This window comes from Mus musculus, chromosome 8, assembly GCF_000001635.26.
Source record: "Mus musculus strain C57BL/6J chromosome 8, GRCm38.p6 C57BL/6J".
Lineage (NCBI taxonomy): Eukaryota > Metazoa > Chordata > Mammalia > Rodentia > Muridae > Mus > Mus musculus.
The window spans coordinates 15,072,179-15,092,234 of record NC_000074.6 but is presented as its reverse complement, the minus strand read 5'-3'; the positions used below and the strand labels follow the sequence as shown (position 1 = coordinate 15,092,234).

The 20,056-nt window shown below is 45.7% G+C and overlaps 1 protein-coding gene across 3 annotated transcripts in view; it reads right to left on the bottom strand.

Moving 5' to 3' along the window:
- Myom2 (myomesin 2) overlaps positions 1-20,056 on the bottom strand; it is a 75,768-nt gene that overhangs the window by 41,186 nt on the left and 14,526 nt on the right. For all 3 annotated transcript variants that reach the window (NM_008664.2, XM_006508727.3, XM_006508728.4), the window contains exons 7-13: positions 14,328-14,416; positions 14,188-14,238; positions 11,212-11,376; positions 10,812-10,973; positions 8,864-9,005; positions 7,575-7,774; positions 6,921-6,974 (exon numbers count right to left, since the gene is read on the bottom strand). In NM_008664.2, the coding sequence (NP_032690.2) occupies positions 6,921-6,974; positions 7,575-7,774; positions 8,864-9,005; positions 10,812-10,973; positions 11,212-11,376; positions 14,188-14,238; positions 14,328-14,416 (863 nt within the window). The remainder of the gene's footprint in view (positions 1-6,920; positions 6,975-7,574; positions 7,775-8,863; positions 9,006-10,811; positions 10,974-11,211; positions 11,377-14,187; positions 14,239-14,327; positions 14,417-20,056) is intronic.

Below are 20,056 nucleotides of genomic sequence, written 5' to 3'. Positions count from 1 at the left end.
TTTTATTCCAGGGATGCAGGGATGGTTTAATATACGAAAATCCATCAATGTAATCCATTATATAAACAAACTCAAAGACAAAAACCACATGATCATCTCGTTAGATGCAGAAAAAGCATTTGACAAGATCCAACACCCATTCATGATAAAAGTGTTGGAAAGATCAGGAATTCAAGGCCCATACCTAAACATGATAAAAGCAATCTACAGCAAACCAGTAGCCAACATCAAAGTAAATGGAGAGAAGCTGGAAGCAATCCCACTAAAATCAGGGACTAGACAAGGCTGCCCACTTTCTCCCTACCTTTTCAACATAGTACTTGAAGTATTAGCCAGAGCAATTCGACAACAAAAGGAGATCAAGGGGATACAAATTGGAAAAGAGGAAGTCAAAATATCACTTTTTGCAGATGATATGATAGTATATATAAGTGACCCTAAAAATTCTACCAGAGAACTCCTAAACCTGATAAACAGCTTCGGTGAAGTAGCTGGATATAAAATAAACTCAAACAAGTCAATGGCCTTTCTCTATACAAAGAATAAACAGGCTGAGAAAGAAATTAGGGAAACAACACCCTTCTCAATAGTCACAAATAATATAAAATATCTTGGCGTGACTCTAACTAAGGAAGTGAAAGATCTGTATGATAAAAACTTCAAATCTCTGAAGAAAGAAATTAAGGAAGATCTCAGAAGATGGAAAGATCTCCCATGCTCATGGATTGGCAGGATCAACATTGTAAAAATGGCTATCTTGCCAAAAGCAATCTACAGATTCAATGCAATCCCCATCAAAATTCCAACTCAATTCTTCAACGAATTGGAAGGAGCAATTTGCAAATTTGTCTGGAATAACAAAAAACCTAGGATAGCAAAAAGTCTTCTCAAGGATAAAAGAACTTCTGGCGGAATCACCATGCCAGACCTAAAGCTTTACTACAGAGCAATTGTGATAAAAACTGCATGGTACTGGTATAGAGACAGACAAGTAGACCAATGGAATAGAATTGAAGACCCAGAAATGAACCCACACACCTATGGTCACTTGATCTTCGACAAGGGAGCTAAAACCATCCAGTGGAAGAAAGACAGCATTTTCAACAATTGGTGCTGGCACAACTGGTTGTTATCGTGTAGAAGAATGCAAATCGATCCATACTTATCTCCTTGTACTAAGGTCAAATCTAAGTGGATCAAGGAACTTCACATAAAACCAGAGACACTGAAACTTATAGAGGAGAAAGTGGGGAAAAGCCTTGAAGATATGGGCACAGGGGAAAAATTCCTGAACAGAACAGCAATGGCTTGTGCTGTAAGATCGAGAATTGACAAATGGGACCTAATGAAACTCCAAAGTTTCTGCAAGGCAAAAGACACTGTCAATAAGACAAAAAGACCACCAACGGATTGGGAAAGGATCTTTACCTATCCTAAATCAGATAGGGGACTAATATCCAACATATATAAAGAACTCAAGAAGGTGGACTTCAGAAAATCTAATAACCCCATTAAAAAATGGGGCTCAGAACTGAACAAAGAATTCTCACCTGAGGAATACCGAATGGCAGAGAAGCACTTGAAAAAATGTTCAACATCCTTAATCATCAGGGAAATGCAAATCAAAACAACCCTGAGATTCCACCTCACACCAGTCAGAATGGCTAAGATCAAAAATTCGGGTGACAGCAGATGCTGGCGTGGATGTGGAGAAAGAGGAACACTCCTCCATTGTTGGTGGGAGTGCAGGCTTGTACAACCACTCTGGAAATCAGTCTGGCGGTTCCTCAGAAAACTGGACATAGTACTACCGGAGGATCCAGCAATACCTCTCCTGGGCATATATCCAGAAGATGCCCCAACTGGTAAGAAGGACACATGCTCCACTATGTTCATAGCAGCCTTATTTATAATAGCCAGAAGCTGGAAAGAACCTAGATGCCCCTCAACAGAGGAATGGATACAGAAAATGTGGTACATCTACACAATGGAGTACTACTCAGCTATTAAAAAGAATGAATTTATGAAATTCCTAGCCAAATGGATGGACCTGGAGGGCATCATCCTGAGTGAGGTAACACATTCACAAAGAAACTCACACAATATGTATTCACTGATAAGTGGATATTAGCCCCAAACCTAGGATAACCAAGATATAAGATATAATTTGCTAAACACATGAAACTCAAGAAGAATGAAGACTGAAGTGTGGACACTATGCCCCTCCTTAGATTTGGGAACAAAACACCCATGGAAGGAGTTACAGAGACAAAGTTTGGAGCTGAGATAAAAGGATGGACCATGTAGAGACTGCCATATCCAGGGATCCACCCCATAATCAGCATCCAAACGCTGACACCATTGCATACACTAGCAAGATTTTATTGAAAGGACCCAGATGTAGCTGTCTCTTGTGAGACTATGCCGGGGCCTAGCAAACACAGAAGTGGATGCTCACAGTCAGCTAATGGATGGATCATAGGGCTCCCAATGGAGGAGCTAGAGAAAGTAGCCAAGGAGCTAAAGGGATCTGCAACCCTATAGGTGGAACAACATTATGAACTAACCAGTACCCCGGAGCTCTTGACTCTAGCTGCATATATATCAAAAGATGGCCTAGTCGGCCATCACTGGAAAGAGAGGCTCATTGGACTTGCAAACTTTATATGCCCCAGTACAGGGGAACACCAGGGCCAAAAAGGGGGAGTGGGTGGGCAGGGGAGTGGGGGTGGGTGGATATGGGGGACTTTTGGTATAGCATTGGAAATGTAAATGAGCTAAATACCTAATAAAAAATGGAAAAAAAAATTCTAACCAAGGAGAGGACTATTCAGCTCGTAGGTTACAGCCCATCACTGAAGGATGTAAGGGTGAGAATTCAAGCAAGAACTTGGAGAGACTCTGGAGTACTTGCTGGCTCGTTGGAGCTCTTGCTTACCTGGCTAGCTTTCTTTGATACCCAGAATCACCTACACAAGGAATGGCGCTGCCCACAGTGGGCTGGCTCCTCCTACATCAATTAACAACCAAGACAATCCCCCACAGACATGTCCACAGGCCAGTCTTATCTGAGCAATACCTCAGTTGAGACTACTTTCTCAGGTGATTCTGGGCTGTGTCAAGTTGACAGTTAAAACTAATGAAGATGCCACAAAAGGTGGAAAGAGAGAACTAACCCTGCAAAGTTGTCCTCTGGCCTCTGCAATCAAACCATGACATTCACGCTTACACACACACACACACACACACACACAGAGAGAGAGAGAGAGAGAGAGAGAGAGAGAGAGAGAGAGAGAGAGACTAACAAAGTAATAAGGTTTAAAAATACATAAATAAAAAACAATCTTTTAGTATATTATACAGGAACATATCTTACTTAACCTTTCCAAGAAAGGCCTTTGGTGTGATAAGTCAGTAAAAACGGGAAAGGGTAAATTATATTAAGGGAAAAGCATTGACATGACTGGAAGGGACTGACCAACTGAGAGTAAGGTGAAGCAAAAAGACTAGAAAACAGCGAACAGACTAAACTAGTTTTGGAGTGCTGCTCTTAGTAAAAGTAATGTTTAGATTTCATTAAAACAAATGTCTAAAGGAATGTTTTAATACAAAAACAAAAAAAAAAAAACAACAACAACAAAACAGAGCTAGGGAGCAGTTAGTGTCAGAGCTGTCTGTGAAGCACTGGTGTGATTCCTCCGAACTGTGGGAATGGGGGAGAAGAACGGAAAGAGGAAGAAGTCTTAGATTCTATGACAAATGATAGAAAAAAGAGCTTGCTCATAGCTAATGTCTGAACTCAGACATGACATGCTTGAAAACACCGTGGAACTTCTTTAAAGATTAGTTTAAGACAAATGTTCATGGTTAAACAGTTAAAGTAAACAGTATTCTCAAGTGTCCCCTGGGCACAGTCGAAATCACCTGAGAAGAGCCTGAAGAGCTTCAACCTCAGTTGAAGAACTGCCTCCATCCGACTGACCTGTAGAGGTAATGACTATGGGCCACTGTCTTGATTGATGGTTGATGCAGAAGTGCCCCAGCCCGCTGTGGGTGCTACTATCCCTAGGCGGGTGATCTTGGACTGTATGAAAAAGCTCTCAAACCATGAGCCAAGAAGGAAGAAGCAGAGAGCATTTAGGTTTCCCCTATCTTCCCCCTCCCCCCGCACCTCCTTTCCAGCCAAGAAGCCATGAGCTAGTACACAGAGTTCCCCCACAACGTCTGATTCTGTCCTGCCCTGATGTCCCTCAATGGCAGACTGTGGCTTACACTAGTGTGAGATAAAATAACTTTCTCCCCAAGTTGCTTTCGGTTAGGGTGTCTGTTTGTTTTTCCCCACAACAGAATAAAACCAGAATGCAAACTTACTCTCCAATCCTCTCCCCCTACACACAGCCAGCATGACTGCAGACCATTGGAATCGCTCATCTCAGCAAGCAAAGCCTCAAACCAGTGTTAGCCGCCCCATGAGGCTGGATATCAACCTATACCAAGATCCCAAGTCCTCTATGTTAGGGTCTCACCCTCCACCTTCTGAGGTCAGCAGCATGAACAGATACCAGCCTTTCAAATGCTCTCATAGCGACCATGAGGGAGGGTGAAGACAGCTGGAAAGGGGGTGCAGGGAAGGGGCAGGGGATACCTGACCGCCCTAGGCAGCACCTCACTGTGACGTCATCTCTGTTATGACTGTGGAAATGTTTCCTTTACTCAACATTATTTTTTGACTCAACAGTATTCTTTACTCAATACACTTCCCAGATGTATCTATGCCCATATACTGAACGGCGGCTCCTTTAACCAGAAGGCAATAGCTGGAAGCTCCCTGCCCTTGGGTTTTATTAGGCTCCGCTGCTTCATGGAACTACAGGTTTCGCCACACAAAGGCATTTACGAAGCAAGCTGCACCTTCTCACCGTGGCCTTTGTTATGGGGTGTGAATTCCACGGTCCAACTCTGGACGGGCACAGCATTTCTCTGCTAATCCTGCATCCCATGAGAGTGAAAGAGAACGCCATTCCCCCAGCATGCCAAACCTCCCGTTCATACGGGCCTGCTCAGAGCAAGACTATCTTGTCCGGTATATAGCAGAGGCGTTTCTCAGTCATTCAAATATGTATGTTTCAGTAGGTCCTGCGCTTGGCAGAGTGCTAGACTGAGGAGACAGACAGTTAAGCAGGGTTGTAAGCCACCCTGCCTGAGCCAGTTTCCTCTGCTGCGCATTGAACAGGTGTCTCTCATGGCTTTGGAGGGCTTCTGGAGATAGATGTTTGACAAAGACCACTAGTTCCACCTCGGGGTCACCTCTGCAGAATCCCCAAGTGCTTTCTGTGGAACTGTACTTCCTCTGTGGCCAGGATTGAAGCACGAGACCCTGTCGCCTCCACAGGATAGAAGACGACACAATATGTGGCTGATCCTTTGCAGACTTGTGTACCGCACACCTAAAACTCAATTCTGGTCGGCAACAGCACTGGGAGGAATCTTCTCTAATACTTGGAAGAAGAGCCAGGAAGCACCTCTGCTTCACTGGTGACTTCAAACTGATTTGCAGTCTGGTTGGAGGAGGAGAAGGAGGAGGAAGAGGAGGAGGAGGAGGAGGAGGAAGAGGAGGAGGAGGAAGAAGAAGAGGAGGAGGGAGGGGGGACAAGAAAAGGAGAGAAAGAAGAAGAAAAAGAGGAGGAATGTGTGAGTGTGTGTGTATGTGAGTGTGTGTGAATATGCATATGTGTATGAGTATGTGTGTGTTTGTATATGTGTATGTTTTGTGAATGAATATATAAGTGTGTATGTAGTATATGTGTGTGTGTGTTTGTGTATGTGTGAGTGTGTGTATGTGAGTGTGTGTGTGAGTAAGAGAGTGTGTGAGAGAGAGTATGTATGAGTTTATGTGTGTATGCTATATGTGTGGTGTCTCTGTGGTGTGTGTGTGTGTGTGTGTGTGTGTGTGTGTGTGTGTTTCCAAACAACTTTAAAGAGTTAGTTTTCTCCCTCCAGTGTGAGTTCCAGAAATCAAACTCGGGTTACCAGGCTTGACAAGGAAGCAGAATCTTCCATCTACGATTTAAGTTTCTCTTAACGTACTGTGATCTAGTAGTAAGTCGAACTAAACCCTCAGGATGTCTGATTCATGGTGTGACACAAGTCACCTGAGTCACCTTAGCCCTTCTTTCTAGTGCCTCAGGGTGCATGCTAATGAGACAGATTCCCAACAGCAAGCTTGAAGAGAAATGCAGTCTAACAGATCAAGGGTGCCGTCTGACAGGGAAGTCACAACCAATTTCAGTTCAAATGGCTGGGATAAAACTCTTGCTGAAAACATTAAAATAAAAATAAAATATTCTCCCACCAAGAGGATCAGTAAGGCGGGGAATTTCTCAATTGGAAGACTTCTTGTTGATCCCAGAACCAGTATAGAAAGCCAAGGGTATAGAGTTGTAATTCTAGCATTCAGAAAGCAGAGGCAGGAGGATTCCTGGGGTGTGCTGACTACTTGGCAAGCTCCAGACCACTAAGATATCTTGCCTCAAAAAGAGAGAGACAGAGACAGACAGACAGACAGACGGACAGACAGACAGACAGACACACACACACACACAGAGGGAGAAAGACAACCACAGAAATAGAGACAGAGAGGAAGTGGCACCTGAGAAATGACAAAGTTGTCCTCTGGCCTCCAGATGCGTGTGTAATGTCTGCACACACACACACACACGCACACGCACAAAAAATAGATAAAAAGAAAAGGCCCGATACCAGCTCAGAATCAGACCTTGCCTTTACCTGCAGGAGTCCCTAGAAGAGCACATCCCAGACATAACATCCCAGACATCCTACAGCTTGATCATTGTCCCCTCTGCTCAAAGCCTCTCTCCTCTCCAGCTCAAGTTCTCAAAGCTGAAGAAAGAAATCCTCACCTTCAAGATCATCCTGGTAGATGACGATTTCTTTCTCTCCTTCCAAATGAATCGCTGTGAAGAAAAGGTGACAGTGACTTTGACATCCAAGAGTTCCCTCAAGGAAGTGCATGCCTCCCTAATACAGGGCAAGTTGCAAGCTGGCATAGCACTTAGGCAACAACAGGTATGGAGTCATGACCTCTGGCGTTTTGGAAGTGTTCCTGGTAATTCTCATCACATTCAGTTCTTTGTAGCAGGTCGAAGGACTCATAATAAGGTAACTCGAGTGAACCACGATGAGGTTCCCATGAAGAAATTTGTGCCAGAGAGTTTAAAACTGGACACAGAGTGGCTTGGGGTCAAGACCTCAGTCCCGCTCTATCTATACTGAAACTGTGCCATTGACAGACAGAGAGCATGTGGCTGAGCATCCTAGATTCCAGTGCTTGGTAGAGGTAAAAGGGTCTGCCTGGTTGCCTCTTAGTCCTCAAGGAGCGCCAATCACCTCCAAGTCTACAGACAATGCTGATGGAAACATCAAGAATGGGGAAACATTGCTCTGCCACACTCCTTGCGGGATGCCATACTTAAGGCTCACATGCAGCGGGTAGCAGAACTACATGCAGGTGTCTCAGAGGTCCTCGGGCACTACTGGGACTTGAGTGAGCATACCTTGCAATCTTCTGAGGTCAACAGGGTCAAGGGCGGCCACAGCATCGGAGATCCTGGAAGGCCTGCTAATGCCGGCATTATTGACAGCCCTCACGCGGAACACATACGATCTTCCTTCGAAAAGTCCGGTGACGGGGTACTTGCAGATCTTTACTGGTGCATCGTTACACTGGACCCAGTTGTTAGTTCCCACCTCACATCTTCAAGTGAAAAAGAAGTGTAGAGAGAAGAAGCACAAATGGTAGTCTACTAAATACTCAGGGCTGTGCTCTCATAGAGAGCAGTCACCATGAGGAGCCATTGGATATACATCCACACTACTGAAATACTGACTTCTATTGATAGTAGTACAATAAACCTTAAAAACTATTTAGTAAGCTCAATAGGTATCTCTATATACATCCATAGAGAATGGATGGATAGACAGACAGATAAATGGGTAGAGGAGACAGGTGATAGATAGATGATAGAGCTGATAGATAAAATAGAGATAGGACAGGCAGGATAAGCAAGGATGATAAGATGGGAAACAGCAGGAAGGTAAGGCAGACAATACAGAGATGTGAATAAATGATAGATAAGATAGGATAAGATAAAGTAGATAAGATTTAAATAGATGATAGGTAAGATAGATGCATAGATAATAGATGAACAGACAGATACATATCTGATAGACAGAAAGACAGATAGATGATAGATAGATAGATAGATAGATAGATAGATAGATAGATAGATAGATAGATAGATAGATGAGAGAGAGATAATGACTGAGAAAAGGGCAGATGACAGAAAGATAGATTTAAATAATTTAAAATAATTCCTGTTTTCAAACATGTTTACTCCTCCCAGTTTCCACCTTCCCCCTCTCTCTCCCTCATTAGAGAAAAACAGGCTGTAAGAGATGATAATAAAATACAACAAAATAAAAGATGACAAAGCAAAACCCATCACAGCAAAGTTAAACAAGACAAGCTACATTGTTGTTGATCCCTTTTGCAGCTGGGGTGGCAAAGCTTTGTGAGATTAGGTCTGGGGTGGATCTGTGTCTCCACTGTGCATCTCACTTGAGCTGAGCCAGGGCTGACGTCTTACTGGGGTCTCCCAGGGCCCAACCTACTAGACTAGCATCATTTATCAATTGCTTTATCAGTAACATTGGAAGACCATAATGGCACTACGCTCCTGAATGGGTCTGTCAGCCTGCAGTGACATCACACATCCAAATGCTTGCCTTCGTAAACTCGCCTGTGTTCCTGCCCCCATGTGGGTGGAACACAGCACACACTCACTTGTCAATGAAGTAGCCAATGACAGGGCTCTCAGTAGTGGTGTTGGGTGGTTTCCAAGTCACGATGACATAGTCTCGGTTGGCATCATGGCACTGCAGGTCCATGGGTGCCCCAGGAGCCCCTGTGACCAGTGGGTCAGCATCTGTGGTGGGGAAACAGTTACTCACATCCTTTATAAGATGGGGTCACTGCCTAGCCTGCCTACAGGCCTCCAAACTCACATTCTCTCTGCTCAGTTTGGTCTTTATCACTAAAGTATTTGAATGTGTTTATTAACCCAGCAGACTGATATCAGGAAATATAAATGTCTGTGTGCACTTTAAAAAAAAAAACTTAGAATACTTATTCTTCTCGTCTGTGAGCTTTTAAAAATTTAATTTGAAATTAACAAAAAAAAAATAAGAATAACTTGTGGTTAAATGCCTGGGTCAAGTTTTCCCACACTGAAGGCCAGCAGAGCTGCTTGGAAAGTCGATACACTCAACATTTGATTTTCTTATCTAAAATCCATATTTATTCTGTTGTACCCACAGAAATCTGAGCGTTCTGTGGTGTCTGATTCAAATCTCCCCAGTGTACCAAAGGCCAGGGATTTATCAACATCAAGCCTCGAGTTTCCTCTCCATTCATAACCTCCAGAAAGTGATCAGAACGCTTGAACTCCTCCAGGTTTGAGTCCTGTTCTTCCTGCCCATACTGCTGACTAAGCAAGGTAATCAAACCTGCTTGAAGTCATTGCATTTTTATGGTGTAAAACATTCTGCCAGAGACACACAGGAGAATGGAAGGGGGTATTTTTTAATGACAACCCTAATAAAACCCACAAAACTCTGTGGGAGAGCCTGAAACCACATCCCTGTGTTTGTGATCTTGTGGGAAGTGCAGGGGATGAGGTGCATAATTTTGTTCCTGGGGTAACACACTTTAATGGCAGAGCCCTCCATGAAGTTCTGCTCTAACTGTCACTGAGAGAAAAAAAAAATCTAACATCCCAGTTGTTTCTATATTCCTCCACAACTGGAGCTGCAGAAGGAAGAACAGAGGGGCCAGCTAACGATGACTGGCTATGCCAGACAGAAAGTATGGTGGCCAGGGCACAGCAGCCTTAGCTGGGGTCACCCCAATAGGCTCTGGAAGGAGCCCACAGAGGGCAGCCTAGGTGGATCAGGACAGAAGCAACACACTGAGAAAGGAACACAGCTCAAGCAACAGAGCACTGGACTTTGCAGAGGGATCTCTCTCTCTCTCTCTCTCTCTCTCTCTCTCTCTCTCTCGGGCTGTGGCTCCAACAAAATTTAGCCCCAAATCCTCCATAGGAAAGATAACCAAGTTCTAGTTTGTTGTCTCCAGCTGGGAAACAGAGCAACTTACGATGCTGTCAAAAGAATTTTAGAGGGTCTATGCAGATCATGCATGAACACACTTGCCTATGCACACCTACATTCGTGTATATGACAAAGTGTTTACATGCATGCTATCACTGCTATTGCCTGGCACTATCAAGAGCTTCCTTCTCCATCACATAATTAAGAACGGCACCCCAATGAGCCTGGGTTGAAGGTGAGATGCAGGACAGAGGATTCAGTCAGACCCAGGGCATTCTGTAACGGTGTTGCAGTACTGCGACCATAGTCAGCAGGAATTAAGCTGGCAGAAGTGAAAGCCTCACTGTTCTAGACTTGAGTCAGTCTGTCACACCAGAGGCTAAAGGAGCCCACCGCACTTTCGTGAGTTGAGCATCAGCACAGTCACTCTGAGGGTCCTGCTATGACTGACATGCCTTGCAACTTTGGAGGGGGCTATCTCTTGTCAGGGGAGGGTGCAATAGACAAGGCTCGCCATCCACCTTCCTATGTCTCTTCCCTGTCCTCTCCTGCTATGTAGCTTCTTCCAGCTTCTCCTTAGACCGGACCCCCACCCCCATCCTCCCACCCCCGAGCTGAGGCACCTCTGACAAACATGAAAGCGCTGTGGTCGCTGACTCCACCCCGGGACACAATCCTCAAAGTGTACAGCCCCTCGTCATCCTTGTTCAGGTGGCTGAAGGACAGGGAGGCCTGGCCTTCTCCAAAGAACATCTTGGTCCACTTGGACTCTTTCAGCAGCACATCTGAAACAGAACCAGAGGGCAGGGTAAGCTCAGGTGCTTCCCCCACCATCTCCTCCCAGAGGCTCCAGGATGATGTTCAAGGCCAATTCCCTGGGTCTGTTTGACTGCTGGCAGCTTCCACACCAGCAGAAGTGAGAGACAAGTGCCCAAAGCCACTGTTCCACAAAAGGCTCCGGAGCAGCAGTGAGACGTCAACACATGGGCCATGTCCCCAAGCCTGATTCACCAAGACACTCACCATCCCGGTACCACTCAGCTCGTGGCTGTACTCTCTTCAGATCTGGCGTCACCAATAGCGTGCACTTGAGTGTGACTGTCTCGCCCTCTCTTCTGAAGGTGACCCCGAATTTCTCCAAAAACTGGACATCAAAATGTGTGTACGGGATCACAGATGAAAGGGGCACTGGAGTGAGAGGAGATACAGTTAGCGCCCAGCATGTCTGCACAGCAAACGCTCAGAGCCACTGCCAGCTGCCAGGTGCTTCCTTGCCTGGCTATAGAGTATGAGTCCTTGGGGGGTTGGGTTGAGGCACCTCAGGGTCTGTATCCTCCAAACTCATGTGCTGAAGCCCTAAACATCGTGGTATGAGGACAGCAGGGCATTCAGAGGTGATTTAGCTTTGGTGAAATTATGATGAGGGGCCCTGAGATGGGTCAGTATCCTTCCTTACAGATGGGCAAGTGAGCAGGCTGTGTACCCAGAAGAATGAAGGAAAACCATCTGCAAGCCAGGATGCAGCCTTCCCAGAACACACACTGGCAGCCTGGGATATCAGACCTGCAAACCCAGAACTGTAGGAAACAATGGCCCCTGGTCAGTCGCCCTGCTGGGAGATGGCCATTCTGTTGTCAGAAAAGCAGCTTATCTGTCTTGTCATTAGGGGCATGGTAACACAGGGACACTACACACAGCATGAGCCTTACTGTGTTTACAATGTAGGATTTACATCCCACCTCTGCCCAAAGGGTGACTTTGGGCAAGTTATGCCCACTGAAGTTATAGAATTTCCTTCTTTAAAATAAACAGTGGGACAGTTCTTATCCATGTGTTATTTCACAGTAAGAGCACTAACTAGAGCTGGAGATGTCAACTAGAACCAGAATAAACTCTGGAAAGGCACCTGGAGGAATATATGTGCTTCAGAAAAAAACCAATAGGTTTGTTTATTTGGTTGCTATAGCGATGGTATGGGGCCTTGCATGCCCTGTGTGCATACATCCACTGTGTACCAGTGGCAAGCACTCTACCACTAAGCTATATCCCCAACTCTTTGTTGAGAAAAGGTCTTAGTATTGCTCACTTCTTGCCTCTGCATCCTCACTGGTGTGCATCACCGCACTTGAAACGTAAAATTCTAAAACCAAAAGGCATCCCTGGTTTAGAAACGCATGCATGCAGGGAAAGGTCAGAAACTATCTGCAAAACGGAGACGATGATTTTGACTTGGAAAAATGGGTGGGGTGTTCAGAAGTTCTTTCTATCTCCGTGATAGCTCCGTTCCCTTAACAATAGCTGAATTGTGGCTGAACTGTGTGTGCTTTAAAGGTATTGTCGCTATGCCCAGTGAACTTGACACTAAGCTCAAAAGGGCAAATAAAAATAGATAGATAGATAGATAGATAGATAGATAGATAGATAGGTAGGTAGGTAGGTAGGTAGGTAGGTAGGTAGGTAGATAGATAGATAGATAGATAGATAGATAGATAGATAGATAGATAGATAGATAGATAGATAAAAATTACATTTGCTGAAATGTGTGGTGCATATAAGACCATCTAACTGTCACTGCGAACTGAAAGTCTTTTTGCAGCTATTATAGATTTTTCAGGTCTCTGTTTAGAAAGATAAAGCTTTAATGGAAGAAACCCTGCAGTAAGGCAGATAACCTCAAAAGTCCAAGTATTCAGGGTGTACAGGACTCCAGACCTGCAGACCTCCCTGCATCAACCTTGGCTTGCCACGATCTCCTGGGTGGTTTAACACCAGCTGAGTGTTGGATGTTGGCCCACCCAATAAACCTTATGCACTGAGTATATAATTTGGTGGTTGCCAAAAGATCTACCCTCAGCAAATTCTTCATGATTAGGCCTTATATATCAATGGAATCATGACCAAGCCAAAGCCCACATGGAAATGCAATTCTGGTAGAAGCACAGGTCAAACTTAAACCTTGTCCTCAAACCATATATGAGTTATATTTGAAGTAAGTCTTCATCTCTGGTGGCCTTCCTCACCTGGCCTATGTCAGCACACTCTTGGGCCTCCCAGGGAAACACCATCCTGGGTCACAGGGAAGTGCATGTCTTGAGACAGGGTCACTATAGGTCACTATGTCCATGGAGCCTATTTGCTGAGAGTGAGAGGCCAAATCTTTTCAATTCAGACTCCAATTTAAAGAGCCTGACCTAAGTTTGAACTCAGGTAAACTGACAGACAGGTACCCAGCATTAGTTTTCAAGTTACCCCCAACAAAGCCCAAGCCTAGCTCAAGTCTCTAAACTCACCTTCAACAAGACCTGTGTCTCCAGGTTACACCTCCAACAAGACCCGTGTCTCCAGATTATTGCCCCAGTAGATCTGTACCCCCAGGTTACAAGCCTACCCCTTGCCTAACGACCACCAACGCAGAGGGAAGCAGAAATTAAGTTTATGATATGACTTCTAGCACCAGACAGTTATGTTAAAGGCCTTGGTAGCTCTCCAACTAGATACTTACACACACACACACACACACACACACACAGCTTGTAGCTTTCTATAAAGCCTTGCCCCAATAGATATTTGGGGCTCCCCACCACCAAAACCATCCTGCATGACAGTGGTGCACTGGGGGCCTGATCTAACTCAAATAAAAAAGGCCTACTATGATAGCATTAGATCAGCTCCTGTCTGTGTTTTGGGGCATCACTAACATTTCCCTGGCACTAAAATAGGTGCATGGTGTTTAAAGGCAAGCAGATCGGTGTTGACACTGACAATAGAGCAAGGGGCCACGTGCTTCAGGGTATCACTCATGAGGAAGAGGTTTGTTGGGCACTGAGATAATGTGTACCATCCTCAGCATACCCTGGCTGTGTGTCCTATCTAGTTCTCAAATAAATAGCCTAAGGACTTCCAGGAGCATGGAGTGTCCTCATGTACAAACTATCACTTCTCACCTTTCTGCTATGTCACTAAACAACTTTCTAGACAAAGACACCCAGGTATACTTACATCCAATTGGGAGTCCTACTGAGTGGAAAGGTTCCTCTTCTCCTCGGTACCCTGTAGGGGAAAATGGGTGAATGTGACGCAGAAAGAGACAGGCAAGGACAAAGGCTTTCCCCTCCCCAGGGCACACAGCAGGAGCGTACTTCTCACCACCACCGCAGCATTGGTAGACACTTGTCCATGGGAATTAGTTGCTACTGCTGAATAGGTGGCGGTGTCCTCAAAGTTGGCCCTTGGGGAGAGAAAGCAAACTTGTGAGAGAAAGCAAGTTTGTGAGAGGTTCTGACGCAGCCGACATCCTGAACTTGAACAAAGCATTCCTGGAAAGCAACCGTGTCGCCTGGATCACTTGTGATTTATTGGAGAACAACATCGCCAGCTCTATCTTGGAACGAAGGGCAGGGCATAGTATTAATTATAGATACAAATGAATGCCTGACCCCAGCCTATGCCAGACCTGCACTCTCAGAAAGGAGGGGTAGAAGTGCTTCCAGGAATTGTTTATTTCACGTTCAAGGAGAGATCGCCAGTCAGTCTGACCTTGCTTTTCAGCCTAGACTATTGTTTCCCGGGGTCACTGGGAAGCCTCTGGGACCACAGAAGAATCCTTCCTGCTGAGACAATATAGACCCATGCTCGGGAGAGTCCTGCACCTGTTCTCTAGAGAGGAGTTTCTCCCCTGCCCGGGGGCTGATTGATCTCTTGCTGGCTCAAGGTGACTCAGGAGCTAAGCAATTGGTTCCAACTTCTATGATGTCTTCGTATGCCTGCCACTGTCCTGGTCTAAGTGGCTCTGATATCACACCACGACCCAGCCGCTGAGAACGCAGTGGAGCGCCAGGAAGAAGCCAGAGCCTAGGTGTGGCGCACCCTACTGGTCAAGTAGAGAACCCCACCGCATCCCCCAGAACAGCTTCCAAGCCCAAGCCAGTAGCTGAGGGTGAGAATCACAAATGGTATGCAATCTCTAGATTTGAAATGACCCACACAAGCATCATTAAAACACCCAAGCTCAACCCCACCTAAGATACAGGTATGTGTCTATCCTAGGAAGACCATGATCTTAAAATGGCAAGGGCCTGAACTCTCAGGGTACGAAGTTCCCATCTCCCACTTCCGTCTTTTAGAAGTGAGGTCACTTCTGGGCTTGTGAACTGACACACCCCTTCAACTTCCCCAGTTCATCTGACAAAAGAGAAGCAGACAGCTCCATGTGTTCTGATTTATGCCAGGTTCTTCGTTAGGTCCTTGTGGGGCAGGGGGCGGGGGGGGGGGGTCTTGCTCTCACTTTCTCTCCTATGTGTGCATACCTGTGCTCATACATATGTACATATAGACACATGTGTATGCATGCATACAGAAAGCCAAAGGTCGTCCTCTGGGATGGATCCTTGAACTACCTGTCTTGATTTTTGAGACATGGTTTCTCATTGACCTAGAGCTTAGGACTAAAGTAGGCTGGATAGATAGAAAGTCCCAGGTTTCCACATGCCTTCGCCTCACCAGCACTGGGATTGTGAGCGTAGATTCTGGAAATCAAACTCAGGTCTTCACCCTTGCATAGCAATCCCTCTATTGACAGAGCCATAGACCCAATACCACAACCCTCAGCCACTACCTTATATAACATTGTTGCAGATCCTAAAATGTGGCACTTGGAAAGATTGGAAAACAAGATCCACATGGCTCCAAAAGTCACATTCCTACTGCTGTTTCCCTCCAACATGGGAGCACTGGGGAAGCCCTTAATCTTGGGGGGGAAATTCACTTTTGAGAAAGGAAAACTTTGCCCAAGTCTTTACTTTAATTTACATTAAAGTAAATTAAGCCAGTATTCGCAGGAACAAAGAAAGCCCTGTTCTTGGTCATATAACTCTCTTCAATGTAGCATTTTGAGCTGCTATTATTTTCTTTGACCAAGGATTTAATATCTCTAGGAAAGAGGAGAGAGAATTTTCAGAGACCTATGCTGTCTGCCAACTCCTTTCTTTTCTCTTGGGCGTTTGAACCCACGTTTGCTGTGTCAGATGTGACATCTGGCCCCTTGTAAATGCCACTGCTCACAGAGGTCAACCAGCCCTGTCCATCTGGCCACTCACACCAGCACATAGTGTTCCGTTCACCTGGGAGGCATGAGTGCCAGTTGCCACCCATCAGCCCAGGGCAGCGCTGGCCTGATCTGGTTAGGAACCAATCAATTATGCAATTGAAATCCTGCAGACAGTTCTACATCAGTGCAAAAGAGCAATGTGCAGCGGAAAGTTCTGCAACATGGACGTTTGCTTCATGGACACCCACCTCCACTAGCAATAGCACGGCCAATGGGGAAAATGACAGCTTGGTGACAACAGGCATGGCTGGGGGTCCTGCAAAGCTGATAGAAACAGGCAGTCTCCTGCAGCAGCGACCAAAGGAGCCTGACAGGGGCCGCAAGGTGGCCAGACAAAGCTTGGAAGTGGGAACAGGACACCCAGAGCAACCACCCAACAGAAAGCAGAGTTCATGGGGAAGCCTGGGCAGGACTTCCAGGAGGAGCCCAGAGGGAAAAAAAGACTGCCCTTGGCCCTGCAGATCACCCTCAGAGCTGAAGAGAGGATTAACACCTGGGCCATGGAGAGCCCTCAGAGGCTTGTGGGCACAGATGGTACCTGAGTCAACTGCATAGATTGCACCATCTCTTAACTCCTTCAAGAGCCTTTATGTTAATAGGATGGTTTCCAAACGGAGTTTCCTTTGTCACACTGCAAATTTTGTCTTACTTCTAAACCCATAGTAAATGCCTGCGCTCGGCGATATCCTGTCCTGTTTAGATAGCTAAGGATAGTGTTGAGAACTCTATACTGTATGATATATATAGTACATCATTTGTCTGTGCCTAGGCCTCAGTAAAGCTTCCACCTGCTCTGTTTAATTGAGTTTTGTCCTTTGAGTTCAAGGTAAAAAACGTGTTTCTGTCTATAACTCAGCAAGTCAGGGTCATTCTCAACACTGGTCGGTCTGAATACGCACAGAAAACACGGTTGCCGAGGCTGTAATACTACAGCCATGGTACCTTGGTGCCCTGCACTGCTTCGAATTACCTCACAGTCCTCATTGCTCAATGGTATCCCTCCCTCCAAAAAAGTATCTATATCTTAAATTCCTAAAATGCTTTATAAGGGTGACTCTGATGATTAAGACATTGTATTTGAAAGTTTCTTGCAGTTTTATAAGTGAATACAAACCTAACTTCATCACTTAAGGTTAATTGGCTCAATTCCCTGCACCAAAAGTTGGAAGAAAGTCCCTACTCTCCTGCACAAAGCCTCCTTTCTTCCCCAGAATTCCTCCGAGCATCAGGGGCTCCCAAACCCTCTGAGGTGTTCTTGAGTAAGGGGGAACTGAAATGACACAGAAGAGACAAAGCTTGTCACGGAGTGGACCACTGGTGACAGGAAGGAAGGGTTGAAGAGGTCACGGGCAGCCTCTCCTCAACTCCCAGCTTGCCCTGGGCTGACTGAGACATGAAGATGGGGCAGCGCCACCTAAGGCATTAGCGCCGATTAGCTCCTCCGTTCACCCATTAGCACTTCTAGCCCTGAGCTAGGGCACAATGGCAGGAGTTAGGGGGAGGTCTGATGGGAGAAAGTGCTTCTTCCTCTGCAGGCGAGTCACAGTGCTTTCCATCAGTAAAGAAACCCATGACCTGCCACTTGTTCTTTAGAATTGGGAGCATCCAGGGCACTTTTGGGTGGGCAGAGTACAGGTTAGAACTAGGATCTTGTTTTGTCTTGTTCATTGCACTCGTGGGTGTTTTGTACTATACAAAAACATTGAAACAGTGGTATGCGTGTACATAGTAAATGATTACCCATCCACATATGGAAGTGAGCGCTGGAATATTCTTCTCCCTCTGCGTGTGGTAGGATTGTAGGAGACAGGGTGCCTAGGGCAGGGACAGAATGGGAAGCAGAGAGGACATCCGAGTGGCTCTGGGAACTGCACCAAACTCTGATTTCACCGGAGGCTAACTTGGAGGCAGTGAACTCTGAACCCAGTCCTCAGCATGTCCCAGGTGGACCTTCCGTCCCTTCTGCTCCCCGGGGCCTCGCAGGCAGTGTTCAGCAAACCCAGATTCTAAATCTAGCCTTTGCTTCATGCTGAGAGAACTTGAGAGGTTTTACTTTCTGTTGGGATGGGTTCCCAGAATAGAAGGACTTTTTTTTTTTTTGGTCTTGATTTTTACTTCCATGGGGGCACCTTTGCCTCTCAGAGTCTCAGTGCAAAAAAACGTCTCAACAGGACTTCCTGTGAGAATTAATGCAATTTTATCTTCTCTAAAGATGGGCAGACAGCATCATAAGTGATTTCCTCATTGGTGGTAGATGGATGGTAAGTAGAAATCAGACTCAGAATTGAACTCTTCAGACTTTACATACCATAGTCAGAAAGGAGCATAAGAAAAGTTTAGTCATGGGGCTGGAGAGATGGCTTAGTGGTTAAGAGCACCAACTCCTCTTCCAGAGGTCCTGAGTTCAAATCCCAGCAACCACATGATGGCTCACAACCATCTGTAATGAGATCTGATGCCCTCTTCTGGTGTGTCTGGAGACAGCTACAGTGTACTCATATACATAAAATAAATTAATAAATATTAAAAAATGAAAGGGTTTTTTTCTTTTAAAAAAAAGAAAGAAAAGTTTAGTCATGAAAGCATTCAGCAAAAAGTACATGATAGCCATGTCACTAACAAGAAATGGGACAGACTGTTCTAAATGCCCCTCAGATTAAGAGGACAAAAATATCCTTTTGTGGTGATGGAGGGGGTGTTGGGGGGAGGTGGAGATTCTCCTTATGGGTAGTGAGATAAAAATGTGTGAGTATTTGTACCGCGGTACAGACTGCAAGTTAAAGTTCAGATAGCACCCAGGAGCCAAATTGCTTTTAAGTGTCGTCAGAACTCAGCTGCAGGAGCCAGAGTGTAGTCATAGTAGTAAATGTCACCTCAGAATGCAAGGAAAAGCTCATTCCATGGCCAGCTAGAGAGAAGGGCAAGGCATTCCGCACCCCAGACACACCCCGGATCAGATGATCCGTAGCTCAGCACTTTGGAATGAACAGCTGAGCTGAGCTATCATTTGTGGGGTTTCCCAATGCTCTTTTCCTGGAGAATATGAAATTCTCTTCATCTGCTAAGAAGGGCCCAGGAGGGAGAAGAAGGAAATGAAGGGATCTGCTGGTCTTGGCAAGTGTAAGTCAAGAGACCTGGGTTTCTGGATCATTCCATCATGGCCTGCCAGGGCCAAACAGCTTAGTTCATTCTGGGTGTTTCTTTACTGTTTAAAGCCAGTGTTATTCTGGATGTAAAGTCTGAATACTGCCAACATTGGGTCAGGGTGTGACAGTCTTTATGCTCATTCAAATCTAAGCTTCCCAGACCTGCCGGTCAGAGCGCACCTACTTCAGGGATCAGACACTCTGACATCAGTGTTGTCCGTGAGGAAGCTGGCACTGGCTGACTGCCCACTGATCCCTGGTGTCAAGGGAAGAACTACTGTCCACAGAGCTCCTGGGCCCTGGAGTCTGCCCACCCGACTGGCTTCTCCCTGAGCTGTAATGCTTCCACCAGGGACACGAGTACCCGCACATCTTCTGGATCCCACTCATTCCCTACTCCACATCTGGTTCCTTATTCTTGAGTTTCAGTGTGAGCTTGACACTGGTCACCTTGGGGTCCTCCCACTGCAAGTCAGCGGGGATCCTGTCTGCTCACCTTAGCTTCTAAGACCCCTGTTAGCTTCGGCTAAGCTAGCATCCTCCCTGTTCTGCAGGTTCCCTAGTCTACAGGCCTATCTGTAGTCTCCATTTCTCCTTTCCCTTTCATCCCCAGCAC